Genomic DNA, 19,858 nt, shown 5'->3' with positions numbered 1-19,858 from the left:
CTGCCCAGGAGAGAATAGACCCTCCCTTCCCATCTACTTGACCCAGTGGGTCACATTCTTTACCAAAAGGAAATTACAACTGAATGAGACTGGGAGACTTTAACATAATCAAACTTCCTCCTTCCCTAACCATTGCAAAAATGTAGAGATGTTTAACTGGTAGTGAAAGCTTTAGATGCTGTATCAGTTAGTTCAAGGGCTAGGCCTCATTCCAGATCTCTCCACAACCACAGACTTCCTTCTCTCTCATTTCAACTGTACCACTGACTCAACCATCCCTCCTTGGGGAGAATGGGAAGAGTTCCTTGTTTGGCTAAGCTGGGGGGCCCAAGTCCTCACTGACCTACCACTATCGCCCAGTTCTTTAGAGAATGCAAAAATGCCCGTGGGAGGATGAAGCACACAAGCAGCTCCATCAGACAAATGGCCACTTCCCTTCCCAGAAAACAGATGAAAAATCATACCCCTCGGGCTCCAGGCTTCAGAAATTTAGAAAAACTTCTCTCCGTTGGGTTAGCCATTTCCCTGAACCTAAAGAACTGCCCCTGCCTACTTTCCTCTGGCCCTTCTGAGGAGAAACATTGACTCAACATCCTGGGCCACATTGATTTAGCATCCTTGCCCACCTGAGGTACTTCCTACTCCTAGCCCCCCCTACACTCTCCCATCAGCACTATCTTTTCTTGCTCTTTCCCATTCTAACCTACTGCTTTGAAAAGCAACTGTCTTATAGCTGCATTTGGTAGAAGAGTCGGGGGACCACCAGTTTTCAGGCCTTTCCTAGTTCTCTGAGCCTGGACCCAGTTAACAAAGCTGCTACAAGTAAAACTGTCAACTCCCCTAGAAACACTGAACTAGATATTCTTACTCTTTTCTAAAAAACCTGCTCTCCCCATCCACGCGACCCTAAACTGCATGAGCCAAGACTGATTGTATCATGAATGAAGAGCTATCTAAAAAGGAGCCAACCCACTGGCTAGACAGGTTGCCTTATGACTTGAGCAGGCTGGTTCAAACAGAAGAGTTCAGTCAATCAGACTTTCTCTCACAAATTGTGTATCTAGAGGCGTTGCCATTGTGATGTCATGCAAGATGAGTAAGTGGAGAAATCTGGTTGGTCAGCAGAAACAAAGGAAGGAGCAAAAGTAGGGACAGAAGCAGGGATGGGAAGGCCTTATGGACAGTAAGACTCTATGTGGATAAGGAGTTGCCCCTGCCCTGGCTTCTACTCCCAGCTCCTACTTGGCTCCTGATTCCACATTTCCCCTTCACCCAGTGAGATTCATCTACAAATTTTCATTAAGTCCCCTTCTGTCTGGAGTTAGTTCAAATGAAGTTTTGTTTCTCTACAACCAAAAGAATCTTGAGTAAAACAGGAGTTCTCCCAAAGTAGATTCCTATGCCTAAAAATTTTTGTTGACATTCTACATTGTATTTTTTAATTCCCTGTTTGTATTTCTATAATAATTTCAACATAGCTATCACTTTTTGAATACTTTCTTTGTGCTTCGCAGTATCTTAAGAGCTTTATGCACATTGTTTTCTTCTCATAGCATCCATGAGATGTTCTAATATCATTCCTTATACATGTAAGAAAACTGAAACTTAGAGAAGCTAAATAAAATTGCCCAAGGTCACATACTTTCTAAGTGACAGACCCTGCATCTAAGTCCAGTCTGTACAATTCCTGGGCTCCTAATCATCCCCAGATGTTCTGTATAATCTGACTGGCAGGATGAAGCTGTACCATTGGTACCAAAGACAGGGTGTTAATAGGCCCAGAGGCTCTCCCGGGAATGGCCAATCTCTCAATGGGTCTTAAAGAGATGGGACATGTGCAACCCTTCTCACCCTCTGCTCTCTGCAGGCTTTTTAAAGAAAATGTGGAAATGAAAGCATATTAGGAAAAGCAGCTCTGACTATAAACACACCTGGAGCACTAATGACATTTGAGGAACAATTCCAAACATATTGAGCAATAAAGAGATCAACTTAATTTAAAAAGAAATAGAAAAAAGAAAGCCCTCCTGGTTTACCTCTGGGTAAACTTAAAACATCTTTTCAAGTGAACATTTTCTAAAATAATTTCCTAGAGATGATTTTCATTGCTAGATTTCTGTTTCATTGATATAAAACTAGTTCATTTGCACAGGAAAAGATAATGAAGTATAGACAGAACATAATACTTAGTAAATGTCCAAGTCCCGATTCTGGTCAACCAGTATCAATTATTATTCCTCCAAAGTATCATCTCATATTATGGAAATGGCATTTTTTAAAGATATTTTATTCAAAAGCATATTTACCTTTTCAGGACAGTTAAATAACTGATATTGGAGGGTCAACATGTCAGTCTCTGACTATCCAATGGGAAGGACGGTGATGATAAAGGCAGATAGGAGTCAAATGTGCTCTAAAAGGTGTGTGTGTGTGTGTTTAACTAGAGCAGTAATTACAGGGGTACTAAAAGATGTGAAATATATAGTTAAGGTTTTGTCAGCACTTTTATTGCAATACTTAATGAGATTAGTCATTTTAATTGTTACCTTTCTATGCCCAGAATGGAAGCCAGCTATTTGAGCACTACTTTCTAAAGGATGGTTCTGTTTATCAAGCATATTTTGTCACCCAGAAAACATATTTTAAAGCTTTTGAACCATCAAAATAAATTGAGTGATTTGCTCTTGCTTCTGAATGAAGAAGAAGAGGACTTAGCATGTGGAAATGCTGCACCGTGGTGATCCCACGTATCTGCCAGGGTTCATGACTGGTCCAGTTCCCAGCTCCTCCTGCACAGAAGGATTCCCAGTGGCACTCATCAGTCCCTAAATTTATTCCATGAGCTTGAGAGTACTTAGGGGCAGTACAATGGCAGCCACAATGGAAACAAAGAGGCATCTGAGGGCTGGTAGCATACATCCTGGCCAGCCCATCACTCAAGGACAGAGAGCCAGCTTCTTTTGAAAGGCATGTCTCTTAGGCAATCGACTCTAAATCCAAGAGTTGTGACTGGCCTAGACTTACTCATCTTCCAAAGTATAAACATCAAGAATTTGTTTCTACTAATACATTTACTATTTGCACTATAAAAGACAAAAAAAATGAAGCTTGATTAAATTTTAAATAAATCCAAGGTTTATCATTTAGTCTTAGTTCCAACTGGTCAAATTCATCCAAGAGGGATAATAATTCTCTCTCTTCTGTGGATGTTTTGAAGACATCATTCTTTTTATTTCAGAGGCACCAAGTCATTCTCTTCCCTAATTCAAGCAATGATCAAATAGGAAATTTACTTTTATTAGATTTATATAGTATACATTTATAATATATATTTTATATTTTATTTCTATATAGAAAGGGATTTTTACAAGTCTATAAAACAAACCTAACTCTAACAAGGTTATATTCTTTTTAAAAAATGCTTAATTGTAGATGGATACAATACCTTTATTTTATTTTACTTATTTATTTACTTGTTTATTTATTTATTTTTATGTGATGCTCAGGATAGAACCCAGTGCCCCACAAATACTAGACAAGTGCTATACCACTGAGCTACAACCCCAGCCCCAAGGTTGTACTCATACTGAGATGACACCTGAAGACATAACACAATTAAATACCCAACATAAATCACCATTCTCTAAGATGTTTGTGGCATAATGGTGGAGTGTAATTCAGATCCACCTTGGGGAAGAGCTGTGCTCAGCTGTGAGGACCTTGGCAAACCAGCAGCCTCCAGCTGTCAGCCTCTTCAGCTTCCAAGCCAAGATCATGCTTTTCCTGAGAGCCTTCAGACTATAACTGAGCAAGGCAATAGTATGGGGTCTTTGCTCCAGAATTCTTCATTGGGCTGAGAGGCTTTGTTGGGTCTGTGTGCAGCTTGATGGCTCCCAGCACCCAATCCTCCTTCAGCTTCTCTTCCTTCCCCACTGTCACTCCTTGGAAAAGCCTTCTGCCTTACTACCTATGTCTCAGAGTCAGCTTTCTGAAGTTCCTAGCCTAAAACAAAGTCAGAATGTTAGCCAAAGTCCTGATGGGGTTGGGACCAGGACTGTGTGTGTTAGGGGAGGTGAGAATGTGCTGAGAGGAATACTGAAGTGCCCCAAGGAAAGTTTGTTGGTTAACCAACTGTGGGTTCCACTTCCTTAAATGATACCGGCACTGGGAAAGCCAGGGATGATCTGTGACCAGTGAAGGCAAGGCCATAGAAGATGAATCCTAAGTAGCCGAAGGAAGAAGGGCACTCCAAGAAGGAAGAGACTTGGTCTTCCATCAATCCTCTCCTGACAAAGAAAGCTTGGTATTGAGGCACTGAGGGAAGTTCCTACCTTGCACTCAGAAAACCTAGTGCTCCCTTAGGTGATCTTTGTGATGCTGGGCCTCCCTGGACTTCCTTTGCTCATTGGGGATAATGCAGATTCTCCTGCCCACCTCACCCAACAGTCATTCAGATTCAAGGGAGATGGTGCAAATGAGCACTCCCTTTAGGCACCAAGGGAGTGTGGTGCTCATTCACCAGCAGGGTCAACCCCCACTACTCCCCTGCTGAGAGCCACGGCGGAGTCTGTATGGCCCCTGGCATTTTGCCAACAGTATTGATTGACAGGTGAGGCATTACTATCTGCCTCTGCCGCAACTTTTGAGTTCTCGCACTATTTTGGAGTTCTCGTGGGGATTTCTGGGGATTCCCCGAGAGTTCCCATTGGTTGGGGAAGTGCAGGAGGAGGGATTTCGGGGAGAGATATTTCCTGCTGGGGGTTCCTGGACCAGCCGAGTGGCGTTCGGGAGGATTCCCCGGGAGCTGTGTGAAGTGTTTTCCTGAAGTTCAAAAATAAAGTTTGTTCCTGCTTCAGTGGCTCCTGATTTGTGCCCAGCCAGACTGCGGCACTCCCCCACATCACCACCCCAAGTCTGAGTACTTATGCTATAGATCTCCTCAGTAGATCTCTTCCTTTAAAATGTGTGTCAGCTATTGACTTTATTATTTTCCTCCTGGTAAAATTTAATTTTGTGTTCAAAGTAAAAAATAGACAATAAATATTTGTTGAACTGAATTGAATTGATCCCTTAATTATTTATACTATTCATTCTAAATGCTTTGTATAGCTTTCACAAACTGCTTTTTTATGACAGCCTGTTCTTTGCATCAGAAGGAATGTCACCAGTTGTTAAAGAACATGTTAGTTATCATGTTCAATAGGAGATAATGACTTAGGATAGCATAGAAATAAATATTCATGGATATCAGCTTGTCTTCCGTGATTTTTTTTCCCAGAAAAAAAAAATTCCTTAAAACTCTAAGGTAGTTCTTATGATGTATGGTCTTGAAAATACTTGTCTTCTAGGCATGGAGCAGGAAGATGGAGATTGCCTTTTTTGGTTTTGTTTTGCTTTGCTTTTTCCTGTTCAGTGTTCCTTCTCCCAATTTTTTCTGATTATAACACTCCCACTTTGTAGGAGAGACCATCCTCTCTAGTTCCAGTTAGCACTGATGAGAATGCTGTTTAGGTAACTAAGGCCCTCAACACGGGTGGACTTCATTATGGTGCTCATTCCCCTGGCCAAGAGATTGACCCAGTAATGTGAGAAACTGGATAATTGAAGTAATTTATAGATGTGTACTCAAAGAGTGGAGTTCTCTTGGTCCTCTGTTGGGTCAAGAGAGGACTAGTGTAGAGGTCAAACTACTCCTTTTTTCAACATGAAGCAGAAGCAAATGAGATCAAACTCCAAAAGTAGAAGAGAGAGATAACAAGGAAGGAGAAAAAAGAGGGGAGAGGGAGGAGGGGAAGGAAAAAGAGAAGAAAGTAGAATTAAAGAGCAGGAAGAATGAAGAGAAAAGACATGAGGTTATAGAAAGAAAGAGAGGCAGAGAGATGGTTATAGAGAAGAAAGAAGGAAAAGAGAGGAATAGAAGAGAGTTTGAAAGAGGAAAGAAATGTAGATATTGCTGGAACAATTTACATATGCTATAGAATTGACAAAGTGAAATGCTTCAGTATTATCATGCTAACTTGTTTGCTCAACTCTGAAAGAATATTAAGAAAATACATTTTATGGTTAAGAAAATAACATTTTCTATATAGGAGGGTACAAATACTTTTAGGGTCATTTTAGAATCATTAACTTGAAATTTTTTTAAATTTACAAAATAGAGTGATATTATTATTTACTGCATGTGATTAGATATCTATTTAGATATAGATATCTATTTATAGATATCTATTTCTCAATCAGAGTCAGTATCTTTTTATATACCTAAGTGCCTCAAAATACCTAGGTGCTCAAAATAAATATCTGTTCAATTAATGGTGGGTGGATGGACAAAACAATCACATTGCAATTTGGAGGTTCTCAAATTACATGCCCAAGGCTGCAGCTAAGTGAGAAGCAGCATTTGTCTTTGGCCATTTCTTTCTGGACACTTTTATTCCTTTGTGGCACCCACCCCACAACATTTTTCCCACTTCCTGTACAATAAAAGCTGCTTTCAAAGGATAATTTAACACTCCTGCTAGAGTTGTAAAGGGCCAGCAGAATTTAATGGTCTGTTCTTCACAGATCCCTTCTAAGGGTGTTTTAAGAGGAGACCAAGAAAGTTAAGCTTTAAAATCACACACACACACACACACACACACACACACGAATCTTTAATCTTAGAGTTTCTGGCCTAAGCAAGCCAGTAATGGAAGTGTTGGAACATTGCACAGGGAGGCAGGGTCTCCTTGGACGCCTGTGGTGGCAAGAATGACTCCCCTCATGCTGGTGTCAGGTGCCAGAGCACAGAACAGGATGCCACTCAGAATTCCTGAAATCCTGACCATTGGGCCCCTGGAGGAGCAATCTGTTTAAGTCTGACCTCATTTGTTTTTGTTTTGCATTTTTCTTGTAGGAAAATAAGGAGTTATTCTGGCCACATTGTGCCCACTGAAATCACAGAATGTTTCCCAACACTTCATGGTCTCTCTGAAAAGAACAAGTTTATTACTGTTCCACAACCCAGCGAGTTTTTCAGAACCTATAAATAAAATATTTCTTATTAATAAACTAACACACATAGAGGCAGGTAACTAAAAACGCTCATCAATGACCAGCTTTGGCCTTACCATAGAATTTCTTTCATCTGCTTCTGCCTTCATTTACTGGTGAAAGAAAGCACACCTCTCTTTAAGGCTTTCCTGGTATTTTCTGCTTCTAGGCAAGTGATGGCATAAAGCATTCATCTTGCTTGCCACTCCTGATGGATTGCTAGTGGCTGACTAGAGAAGTCGTTGACAAAGAGAAGTCATTGACAGCAAGGAGAAGTACCACAACAGAGGGTCAGTATCTGCTCTGGGTGCAGAAGTGGGAAATAATCACATGCCATAAATTAATTTTGTCACGCAGCATTCATTCCCCTTTCTTCTGGTCACTGGACCTAGATTTCCCTCTAAGGAAAGCAACCTACTCCTCCAAGCTAGCCCATGTACTTTGGCCTCAGAGTAGAGCATAAGATTAGGTCTAATCTAATCTGTATTGTCATTTCTCTTGATCATAATTATGGTTTTATTGATGACAAAATGACTCTAGCAGGGAATGCCACAACATCTTCTTTTTTCTTAGAATTTCAGCTTGGAGGTTTTTATAGTTTCTAGTAACTATCTTGAAACTACAAAAGAAGGGCCTACCTGAAAATGGAATCAACCCAAAGAAAGTAGAAATAAAACTGATGAGAGAAACTTTCTAGAATCACTTCATTGAGCCATATTTAAAACCAGGCATAAAACTATATTTTTGCTTTGCTTAAGTTGGTTTCAGTTTAAGAATTCCATGAATTACAACCTTAACAACCCTGACACAGCCATTGATGCTACTCCTCCCCCAACCCCTGCTGTAATGTTTAACTAATAACTTCTAAAAATCAGTTCATCAAACAAAAATTGAACATGAAAATTTTTGTCAATAGAATCATGTGTTATTTCCACAGTTCTAGAGTCCAGAGTGCCAGACAAATCACAAGCATTCCATGTTAGACAAGAAGATCTGGACCTTGCCTCCAATCCACCCTAAAAGTCACCCTGACTCTATTCTAAGACAAAACACTGAAATTCTTTTTCATTCTGCCAAATGAAAAACCCTCCACACAATCAACAAACACTTCCTGAAAACCTTCCATTTGCCAGACCCTGGTCAAGGAACTAAATCTACAGACAAATATGATTATCAGTGACTCCAGGAAGCAGACAGAACATAGTTTACTACTTGATCAGTATTCCAGCTACACTAGCTCCAACCCTCATGAACAGGAGTATGTCCAGATGCTAAACCAAGTGCCTGCTTGTGTAGCTTGAAAGGGTGCACTAGGGATATCTTTCTCCTTTTAATACCTCATTTGAACAAACACAATACTTGATATGAAAAAAGAAATTTCCTCTCTGCCTTTGCATCACCCAAAATTTGCCTTGCAAAAGAGAAGTTTTTCCTGGATTGTTTATGTTAGCTTCAGTCTCACTGGTGATTGTTCTCAAAGATACCAATATCAGATCCTCCCAACTGCATTCCCTTAAAGAAATTATGAAGACCCTGTATCTTTATGGCATGACCATTTGCGGACCCCATCAGAGCTGAGAAAAATAATTCAGAAACAAGCTCTTTTTAATACTTCTCTTAGCTACTCTCATTGACTCCCAAATATACATCTTTTTTTTTAAAGAGAGAGAGAATTTTTTTAATATTTATTTTTCAGTTTTTGGTGGACACAACATCTTTATTTTATTTTTTTTATGTGGTGCTGAGGATCGAACCCAGTGCCCTGCGCATGGCAGGCGAACGTGTAACGGCTTGAGCCACATCACAGCCCCCAAATATACATCTTAATCTCAGATCCTTCTCTGATCACAGACCTGTAATAACTGCTAGACACCTCAACTTGCCTGTTCCATGGGTATTTAAAGTGCACCATGCCATGGACTGAACTCACTATTTCTGTCCCATTCTAGTCTTATTCTCAGTGACCAGCCACATTATCCTCTGGGTTGCCCAAGCCAGAAGCCTGGTTCCATCCTCAACCACTCCTTATTTACCCCTCTACATTTACCATCAAATAACAGACCCTATTGCTCTCTTACGTTCTTCTACTTCTTTCTGTAACTGCTAGCACTGCTTTGGTTCAGTTTGCTGCTCACTCTTTGGAATTGCAGCTATTCTCTTAACTAGTGTCCCTGCCCCCAGTCTTACCAGCTTTGGTCCAATCTCTAGAGTAATTTTTATAACTCAAATATCTGATCATATATCCTACATTTGAAATAATTCAATAAAACCTGCACTGTCTTCAAAAGAAAAGTCCTTCATCTAACTCACCATAATTTTATTATTTGATCTTAGCTGATCTACCTAGCTTCACATGATGCTCCATACCTTATTCTTCATAATCTATACTTGGAGAATTGCATTTCTCAAAATTAAAAAAAAAAATATTCCATTGCTTTTGGAATCTTGCATATTATGATTGAAATGTTCACTCATGGTCATCTGTGTGTCCTCTTTCCCAACTTCATTTTCCTATATACTCTTCCAGGAAGTCTTCCCTAGCATCTACTCCTACTCAGAAATTTACTCCCATTGAAATCATGACTTATCCTTTACCTTTTAGACTGCCTTCTAGAATTGCCTTCTAGACTGTCAATTCTTTGGGAGGCAGAACCATAAAATGTTTGTTGTTAAGTTCCTAGTGTTTAACATAAAGATTGGCCCGGAATAAGATGTCAAGAAAGATAAATCTGAATAGTATGACATAAGAAAGGCAACAAAGTAGGAAGACCTGGACCCTCATTTACCCTATAAAGACACCAATTCAGCAACAATCCACAGAAAAATTCCCTTTGTGAGGAGACATAAACTAATTGAAAGACTCTACATCCCTGAAAGAACACAAAATCAAACTAATCAAAACCTGTGGAGAAACTTGGGAAGCTTCTTGCCATGAACCTTGCCCCAAGAGCAGCACCATACAATCAGGAAGAGTCCCCATGGCTTCATCAGGCAAGGTTAGAGATTAGTTTGCATGTCTAGCATCCCAACTTTTCTAAAGGAGTTCCCTAAAGCACTGCCTTCTGTCTTGTCAGACTTGGAGCTCTGATGTGTCTGGCACAGTCTAGCCACACAGGGGAGAACAGAGGTAGCAGCATGGCTGGAAGACAATGATGACCCTTCCCCCTGCTCTACACATAGTAAATGGACTAAAAAGCCCAGCTCTCAGTTTCTCTCTGGAGAGGAAATGTTTATCTATGTGTTCAGAGTGTCAGCTCCCCAAATCTGCCTAAAGTACTGGCATATGATTCACCAATCTTGAAACTTTGATGGGTCCAGGACAGTCTAGCCATCCAGAAGAAAATAAAGATGGCAGCTTCAGCTGGAGGGTGCCATAACCCTTCCCTGAGTTAATCAATCAAGTAATTCAAATGTATAGTTTTCAGCAAAATTTCACAAGAGTAGACAAATACCATAGCTGCTTGATTTTCTCTGGCTCTCTGGAAAAGGAAAGACTTTGTAGAGGCATGAAAAATCTCTGGGCAAGCTAATAAATGGGGGGTCCTTTCCTGTATGCAACCATTCCAAGAAGTCTGTGGGAGCTACCCATTTTGTTTAATGCACAGATAGCAAAACAGGGAGTAAGAAAGTTGAAGAATTTTGAAAAGATATTCCAAAGACAGAAATAAGATAAATCATCTCAGATTGACCCTTAATAATATGGAATTATATGATTTCCCTTAAAATAATTCCCTAAAAATAATTCTCTTCAAGATGCTCACTGAAGTCAGGAAAACATGTGTGACCAAAGGGAAAATTTCAACCAAGAGAGAAAATATTAAAAAGTGAAGGACAGAAATAGAACCCAATAGCTAAACTGAAAAATTCACTAGAGAGATTCAATAACAGATTAGACTGTGCAGAAGAAAAGATCAGTGAACTCAAACACAGGTCACTGTAAATAATTAAGTCAGAAGAAAGAATGAAAAAAGTGAAGAAACATAAAAGGACTCATGGAATACTATTAGATGGATAAATATATACATCATAAATGTTTTAGAAGGAGAGAGAGAGGACCATAAAGCTTATTTAAAGAAATAATGGCTTAAAACTGCCCAAATCTAGAGGAAAATAGACATTCAGATCCAAGAAACCCAAAGACACCAAATAAGATAAACCCAAAGAAATTCACATCAAGACACATTGTAATCAAATTGTCAAAAGACAGAGAAATTTGAAAGCCAGAGGGAAAAAGAAACTTATCACATTCAAAGAAACCCCATAAGACTATCATGGATGTTTTTAGCAGAAATCTTGCAGGTCAGAAGGGGGTAGGATATATACTCAAAATGCTGAAAGAAAGAAAAAATAACTGTGAAGCGAGAATATTATACCAAAAATGAACGAAACAGGCTGGGGTATAGCTCACTGATGGAGCACTTACCTATAATATCTAATGCCCTGAGATCAATTCTCAGCAACACACACACACACACACACACACACACACGAGTAAGAAGATTCTGAAAAGGTGATGGAGTAAGAAATATCAGGAATCTGTCTTTCCAACCAATCCAACAATTACTCTGTCACAATCTGTCAGATGTAACTATTTTAGAACTTGAAGTCTATTGAAGACTTGTAATTTTCAGGTGAAGGCTTGGATGGTAAATGCAATTAGTTCTGGTCAGTTCAGTTCTCCACAGATTAACGGGTTGTCCATTCCCCACATTCTTACCCCATGGCAGGTAGCCATGCATGTATTCCTGGAGCAATTTGTATACAGTTTGTAGGAGCCATGTTGAGTAAAAGGGACCCTGTCCTCCAAATATTTAATAGCTGTGCTCTGATTTCTGCTTCTGATTATATAGGTGTAGACAGAGCTGGTGGCCATTGTTGCATCTCACTCCCCACATTGTTGCAACTCCCTCCCCTCCAAATGACTTTTCCCCTTAATTTTTCTCTTTTTCCCTTTTGGGAGCCAGATATTAAAGGCTAGGACAATCAAAAGCAACCATATATAGAAAGGAAACTAAAAAGTCATCATACATGTGCAAGGAAAGATAAAGTCTCAGAAAATACCTGAGAAGACCTTAAGTTTATGTCCTAGGCTGATTTTTAACACAGAGACAACCTACAACAATTATTTTAAATGAACAATAAACCCCAGGAAAGGGAATCTGATTTCCAGAGATAGCACATTATTAGATTCAAATGTATAGTTTTCAACAAAATTTCACAAGGAATAAAAGAAATGAAAGAAATAGAAGAGTTCAGAGGAACAAAATGAACATTAAAAACAATCTCTGAAAAAAAGGACTGATGGTGGATCTACTAGACAACGCTTTCAAAACAATGGTCATATGATGCTCAAAGAACTAAAAGAAGACACAGAGAAAGCAAATAAAACAATGTATGAATAAAATGAAAATATCAATAGATATAAAACCTTAAAAGAAACCAAATAGATATTCTTGAATTGGAAAGTAAGTAACTGAAATGAAAAATTTACTAGAGGACTTCAGTAACATGTTTGAACAGGCAAAAGAAAAAACTTGAAATGAGGACAAAGGAAACTGTCAAGTCTGAGAAACAGAATGAACACATATTAAGAAATGTGACCAAAGCATAGGGGCACTATGTGTTACTATTAAGTAAAACAACTTATACTTTGTGGAACTCCCAGAAGGAGAAGAAATAGAAAAAAAGGTCAAAAGAATAAAGGAGCAATATTTTTTAAAAATCTCAAATTTGATGAAAGTCATGAATATAAACATTTAAGAAGCTCATTGAGCTCGAAGTAGGATGATTCAAACAGACCCACACTGGTAAACATAAACTATCAAAAATTAAAGAAAAAATACTAAACACAAAAGAGAGGACATCACATAACAAGGGATCCTATATAAGATTGTCAACAAATTCCTCATCCAAAACTTTGGAAGCTAGTAGGTAGAGGTCTCATATATTCATAGAAAAAAAAAAAACTGTCAACCAAGAATCCTAGATAAAACTGTCCTTCAAAAGTGACAGAAATTAAAACATTCTCAGATAAACAAAAGCTGAGGGTCTTCATTACCATTAAACCTGCCATGCAAGAAATGCTGACAGGAAGTCTTTGAGGTTGAAGTGAAAGACACTACAGAGTACCTGAGTAACTTGGAGTTATATGAAGAAATAAACATCTCAGGAGCTCGCGGCGGCCGTTGGGCGTGCTTTGGTTTAGTGGCTCCATCCATTTTGGCCGTGGTTCGCGGTCGCCTCTAGGGCTTGAAGTGCCCGCCAAGTCGGAACTGGCCAAGAACAATGCTGCCCGGTCCACTTCGACTTTAAGGCTAGAGGAGGGTCTCCGACCTTTTTCAGGTTGCTGACAGCGTCCAGCCCGAGGCAGCCATGGCCACGGGCTTCTCCTTCGGGTCCGGGACGCTGGGTTCCACCACCGTTGCTGCGGGTGGGACCAGCACTGGCGGCGGTTTTTCTTTCGGGACTGGAGCATCTAGCAACCCTTCTGTGGGGCTCAATTTTGGAACTCTTGGAAGCACTGCAACTCCAGCAACTACGTCTACTTCTTCTGGTGGTTTTGGAACTGTACTCTTTGGATCTAAGCCTGCCACTGGGTTCACTCTAGGAGGAACAAACACAGGAATAGCAACAACTATAACTACAGGACTAACTCTGGGAACACCAGCCACTACATCTGCATCTACAACTGGCTTCAGTTTAGGATTCAATAAACCTGCAGCATCTGCCACACCATTTGCTCTTCCTATTACTTCTACCTCAGCAAGCGGTCTCACTCTTTCATCTGCTCTGACATCAACTCCAGCAGCATCCACTGGATTTACTCTAAATAATCTGGGAGGAACAACAGCCACAACTACAGCTGCATCAACAGGCCTTTCTTTAGGGGGAGCCTTAGCTGGTTTGGGAGGTTCACTTTTCCAGAGTACAAACACAGCAGCATCAGGACTTGGACAAAATGCTTTAGGCCTGACTTTGGGAACTACAGCAGCTACTTCAGCTGCAGGCAATGAAGGCCTTGGTGGTATAGATTTTAGTAGCTCATCAGATAAAAAGAGTGACAAAACAGGAACAAGACCAGAGGATAGTAAGGCACTGAAGGATGAAAATCTACCTCCTGTCATCTGCCAGGATGTTGAAAATCTCCAGAAATTTGTGAAGGAACAAAAACAGGTCCAAGAAGAAATTAGTAGAATGTCTTCAAAAGCAATGCTTAAAGTACAAGAAGATATTAAAGCTCTGAAGCAACTTCTATCATTGGCTGCCAGTGGATTACAGAGAAACACTCTTAATATTGATAAATTGAAAGTAGAAACTGCTCAGGAGTTAAAGAATGCTGAAATAGCTTTAAGAACCCAAAAAACACCACCTGGACTTCAGCATGAAAATACAGCTCCTGCTGACTACTTCAGAATCTTGGTTCAGCAATTTGAGGTACAGCTCCAACAATACAGACAGCAGATTGAAGAACTAGAAAACCATCTTGCCACCCAAGCAAATAATTCACATATAACCCCTCAAGATTTGTCAATGGCTATGCAGAAAATTTATCAAACATTTGTAGCTTTAGCTGCACAACTTCAGTCTATTCATGAAAATGTAAAGGTACTCAAAGAACAGTACCTTGGCTACAGAAAAATGTTCTTGGGAGATGCTGTAGATGTATTTGAAGCCAGGCGAGCAGAAGCTAAGAAGTGGCAGAATGCACCCAGAGTTACTACTGGACCAACCCCTTTCAGCACCATGCCAAATGCAGCAGCCGTTGCCATGGCTGCAACACTTACGCAGCAGCAACAGCCTGCTACAGGGCCACAGCCATCTCTGGGAGTTAGTTTTGGAACGCCATTCGGCTCAGGTATTGGCACTGGCTTGCAATCAAGTGGCTTAGGTTCTTCAAACCTTGGAGGATTTGGAACTAGCTCTGGTTTTGGATGCAGCACCACAGGGGCCTCCACATTTGGATTTGGAGCAACAAATAAACCCTCAGGAAGTCTTAGTGCAGGCTTTGGCAGCTCAAGTACATCTGGGTTTAACTTCAGCAATCCTGGCATCACGGCATCAGCTGGTTTGACATTTGGGGTGTCCAATCCTGCCTCTGCAGGTTTTGGAACAGGAGGACAACTCCTTCAATTGAAGAAACCTCCAGCTGGAAACAAAAGAGGAAAAAGATAAACATATGGGTTGATGTATTAAGAGAATCCTCAGCAGCACCGTTCATTCTGAATCTATTTTTCTAATGATGCATTAATTAAATTGCATCCCAGGAGATTTATAAAGTTTTGATATTTTTCCCTACTCTGGAATTTGAACTTTGTTTGCCATACTGAACATCTCTTTCTTGTGAATTTGAACTCCAGTTGTGGTGGGTTTTGTTTTGTTTTTTTGTCCCCCCTCCCCATTATTTTTGATTCTCCGTGTAAGAAATGTTGTGATTACATCACTAATAGTAGTTTTAAAAAATTAACCTAACGCCTATTATTTAACCTAGTATTAATAGCAATGTTTTTGTTGATAAGGTTTACATTATGTGAATATATGCACATTGGTTTCTTATACCGGTGGTATGAATTCTAGGGCCTATAATAGAAGTAGTTTGTTAAAGGCCTTTTGAACTACACTGCAGGGCATCTTGTGAATATGTATGTAAATATACAGAATAAAACACACAATTGTGTGTGCATATGAAATATATATTTACAGATCTACAACTTTTGCCTCAGACTGTTCCCCTTTTTTAAGGGTATTCAATTTTTCACCTAAAAGCTTCAAATCCTCACTGCTTATAGAATGATGAGCTACAGGTACCCTGTCATTTCATTTGTTTGCTTAAAGATTTATTAAATGGTTACTGATATAGTTTGACCAACTCAATTTCATTGTCCCAGTCTTATCCATTTTGTTTCCTCCTATCCTTTAGCAGCTACTCTGAATGAGGAATGCTGTAAGACTCATCAAACAAAATTTAACAATTTTTATTATCCTATAATAGTCTCATATTGCTTCTATGAGATCTTTTTTCATATAAGATGGACCTTCAGGAGCATATTTGAACTCCAGACTAGTGTTCTGGGGGCAAAGAGCTATTAAGCCAAATTGACTCTATGCAGGTGAAGGATGCACTATTATTTTAATGAGAACTTTTCTAGCTATTCCAATACAGAGTTCTTTCTTATAGGGCTAATGATATTGACACCAAATGGAGTGGCTTTGTAGCCTCTTAATGTCTTAAGTAAGTGCTTAACTTGGAATAGAGAAACAATATATTTTAAGAAAGAAAAATATTCTTTATAGCAACTATAAACAATCCCCAGTTTTAACAGTGAACACAGCTCCAGGTAATAATGCATAGGCATGTTAAGTTGCATCTGTGTAATACTGTCTATATTAGTATTAGTGGTGTCAAGTAGATAAAAAGAGAACATTGGAAAGAGAACTGCCTTAGCCATGATTTCAGAGAGAAAACATTAGGTAGACCTATTTATCTTTCAAGTACAGTTTTCAGATGGGCTGTAAACATGGAATTTCATTGAAAATAGTTTAATTTTTTATATAGAAGTTTTTGTACATAAATGTGCATCAGTGAATATTTTCAGAATCATTTTCACCAACGCACCTTTTTTCTAAAATAGTATTGCATATATAAATATATATATATACACACACACACATATATATTTTAGTATAATGTTAGTTGGGTTTGATTATAAAACTGTTGTCAAATCTGTTTTATTTATCTGCATATAGCAATGATTAGCTTTTTTGAATTGGTCTTTTGTTTTTCTGTGTCTTGCATTAAAATTAGGAAAATTATTTTGTCTCTGAGCACTAAACATGTTTTTATTCTTGCATATTTCTCTATTATTGCAATCCCCAGATCCAGATCATGGGGGAGCTTAGGAAAAAAAGGTGTGATTTTATTTTGAATTACTGTCAGAGTTACATACAGTTCTCTGTAACTTTTTTTTTTTTAAGGACCTTGCATTGTGCTGCAAAAATCTGAATATTTATATTTCTTGGTTTTTTTCCTCATACATTTTACATTTTAATATGTGGAACCACTGGAAATTTGTAACAGATTAATTTGTGATGGCAGTTTTAAGTGTGTTGTCATTGTCTCCATTGTCTTCACTTTGTCTAGAGCCTATTATGGAAACAATAAAATTTATTGTGTCGGTTGCTTTGAATCTTAAAAAAAAAAAATAAAAAAAAAAAAAATAAACATCTCAGTAAATGTAAATACAGGGCATAAAAACTAAAATTATTCTAACAATTGTTTGTAATTCTACTTGTTTTCTGTTATTTAACAAATATTTTAAAAAAGTAAGTAGTCTGAAAGCTATTATTATTATTAGCTTTATTATTATTGTAACTTCAGTTTGTAACTCCCCATTTAGTTTTCATTATAATCAAAGAAGCTAATACATTTTTTAGTTATTCTTATATTTTGGACTCACATTTATAAAAGTGAAACTGTGAACATCAGAAATTGTAAAGAGTGGGGAGACAGATGTAAAGAAGCACCATTTTTATATTATTAATGTTAAGCTAGTATAAATCCAATTTATAGTACACATTAAATGTAGTCCCAAGGTAACTACAAAGAAAATAGATATGAAGTATACACATGAGGAAATAAATGAATTTAAATGTTTCACTACCAAAAAAAATCAATTAAATAAGAAAGAAGACAGTGATACAGGAAATAAGAAATGAAAAAAAAAGCTATAAAACATACAAAAATCAAAGAACAAAATGACAGAAGTCCCTCCTTTAAAAGAAAAGAAAATTTGTAATAAGAACATAGCTAACATAATTTTCAATGGTGAAAAGCTGAAAGGTTTTCCTCTAAGACTAGAAACAATACAAACATTGTCATTCATACAACTGGTATTCAATATAGCACCAGAAGTGTTAGCCAAAACAATTAGATAATAAAAATAAATAAAAGGCATTCAAATAAGACATTAAATTGTCTGTTTGCAGATGACATGTTCTTATATATAGAAAATCCTAAAGACTACATTTAAAAACTATTGGAACCAATAAATAAATTCGTTAAAGTTGTAGGATACAAAACCAACATACAAAAATCAGTAGTGTTTCTATATACTAACAACAAATTATCTAAAAAAATTTAAGAAAACAATCCCATTTACAATAGCACAAAAAGAACAAACTACATAAAAATAAATTTAACTACAGAAGTGGGAAAATTATATACTGAAAGCCACAAAACACTGATGAATGAATCAGTGCTAAGTGAAATAAGCCAGTCACAGAAAGACAAATACTATCTGATTCACTTATATAAATTATCAAAAATAGCCAAAGTCATGGAGTTGAAGAGTGGAATGGTAGTGCCAGGGTCCCGGGGAAGCAGAAATAGTTAGTTACTAATCCGTGGGCATGAAGTTTCAGTTTAGCAAGATGAATAAGCTCTAGAGACCTGCTGCACAGCATTGTACCTATAGTTAACAATAATGTATTGTACACTTAAAATGTTAAGAGGGCTGGGGTAGAGTGCTTGCCTAGCATACACAAGGCCCTATGTTTGATTCCCAGTACTGAGAAAAAAAAAATTAAGAGGGTAGTTCTCTTATTAAATGTCCTTACTACAATAAAATTAAATTTTTAAATAGCAAATTAATCAATTAATCAGGGAATAATGGTAAGAAGGACCTTTGAGACCCCAGAGGTGAAGTAAAGGATACATGAAGCTTGGGATCTTGGTAGCACAAAGCATTTCAGTGGTATATGTTTACTCACTACATATGACTTCTACACTACTTCCCACTTATTACATTTCTGTTCCATTGACCTCGTGGTAAGGAAGTGACCTCATACTAAGGAAGATGATATTCCTTTATACTTGTTTGGTATTGCATATCATTTTTCCCTATAACTATAACTGGAAAATAAAACTACTGAGAGAGAGAGAGAGAGAGAGAAAATGTGTGTGTACATGTGTAGTTCACAGAGAATTGAAAGCTAAGATGTCTAAATTCAACACCTCTCACAGGGGTGGCCTATAAATCACATTCCTTCCTTCCCTCCAGTACCCATATGATATGTGCCATGTGGTCCTATCCTTCTCACCAAGCCTTTGACCCACACTGGTCAGGTAAGACTCTTTCTACTAAATCAATTGGTAATTTGGCACTAAAAGACCCAGCACCCCCAAAGACTAGTTGACATAGTCTCTAAATGTCTATAGTTCCTCACTTTTCCAAGACTTATCTGTTCAACTCTTCCTTGAATCATATGAGAATATTCAGGATTGATTTAGTAAGTTTTCTATTTTTTCCAATCACTTTCTGTGATTTCTCACCAAAAGAACCTCCCTAACCAACACAGCAGAAATGTCACTAGAAACTTTTAGTATCATATCTCCCTTATTGGTTCAGAGTTCTCAAAGGTTATAATTCTTATCATTAAGGGCATTTCATAGATCACTTAAGGTAAAAGGGAAATAATCTAACTGAATTCTTGTTAGAATTCTAAACTGTAAGAGGAATCAACCTCATAAAAAAGTCCTTCACCATTTTGAAAGGAAAAGGCCCATTCAACTCCCACATTAATGCTCTAGTCAGAGTCCATGCTGGGGAACGGAACATGACTCTAAAATGAGTGGCCTAAAAAAGCTACAGGATCTATCATGCCAATGCAGCAACCCTGGGTATAGCATCCCTGCCCTGGGTATAGCATCCCTGCCCTAGTGAAAAGGCTATGGTGCAGTTCATCAGATGCTTTAGCCATGGCCAGGAATGTTTTGAATACTAACCCTTTTCTCAATCCTGTCCACGTGGGGGGTGAGAGGGCTGCAGGG

General features: G+C 38.3%; 1 protein-coding gene across 1 annotated transcript; it reads left to right on the top strand.

The window, feature by feature from the left end:
- Nucleotides 1-13,205: 13,205 nt before the first annotated feature.
- Nucleotides 13,206-17,216, top strand: LOC124087412 (nucleoporin p58/p45). Its single transcript, XM_046436294.2, has one exon. The coding sequence runs from the start codon at nt 13,405-13,407 to the stop codon at nt 15,202-15,204; it is 1,800 nt and encodes a 599-aa protein (XP_046292250.1). The 5' UTR covers nt 13,206-13,404; the 3' UTR covers nt 15,205-17,216.
- Nucleotides 17,217-19,858: the final 2,642 nt, after the last annotated feature.

Source organism: Marmota monax, unplaced genomic scaffold (genome assembly GCF_021218885.2).
Source record: "Marmota monax isolate L192 unplaced genomic scaffold, Marmota_monax_Labrador192_F-V1.1 WCK01_AAM20220418_F8-fsc00012, whole genome shotgun sequence".
NCBI classification, from domain to species: Eukaryota; Metazoa; Chordata; class Mammalia; order Rodentia; family Sciuridae; genus Marmota; species Marmota monax.
This window is presented reverse-complemented; position numbering and strand designations above follow the sequence as displayed.

Bases quoted from the DNA above. Each gene is read 5' to 3' on its own strand.
- LOC124087412 (XM_046436294.2), top strand. From the start codon at position 13,405: ATGGCCACGGGCTTCTCCTTCGGGTCCGGGACGCTGGGTTCCACCACC.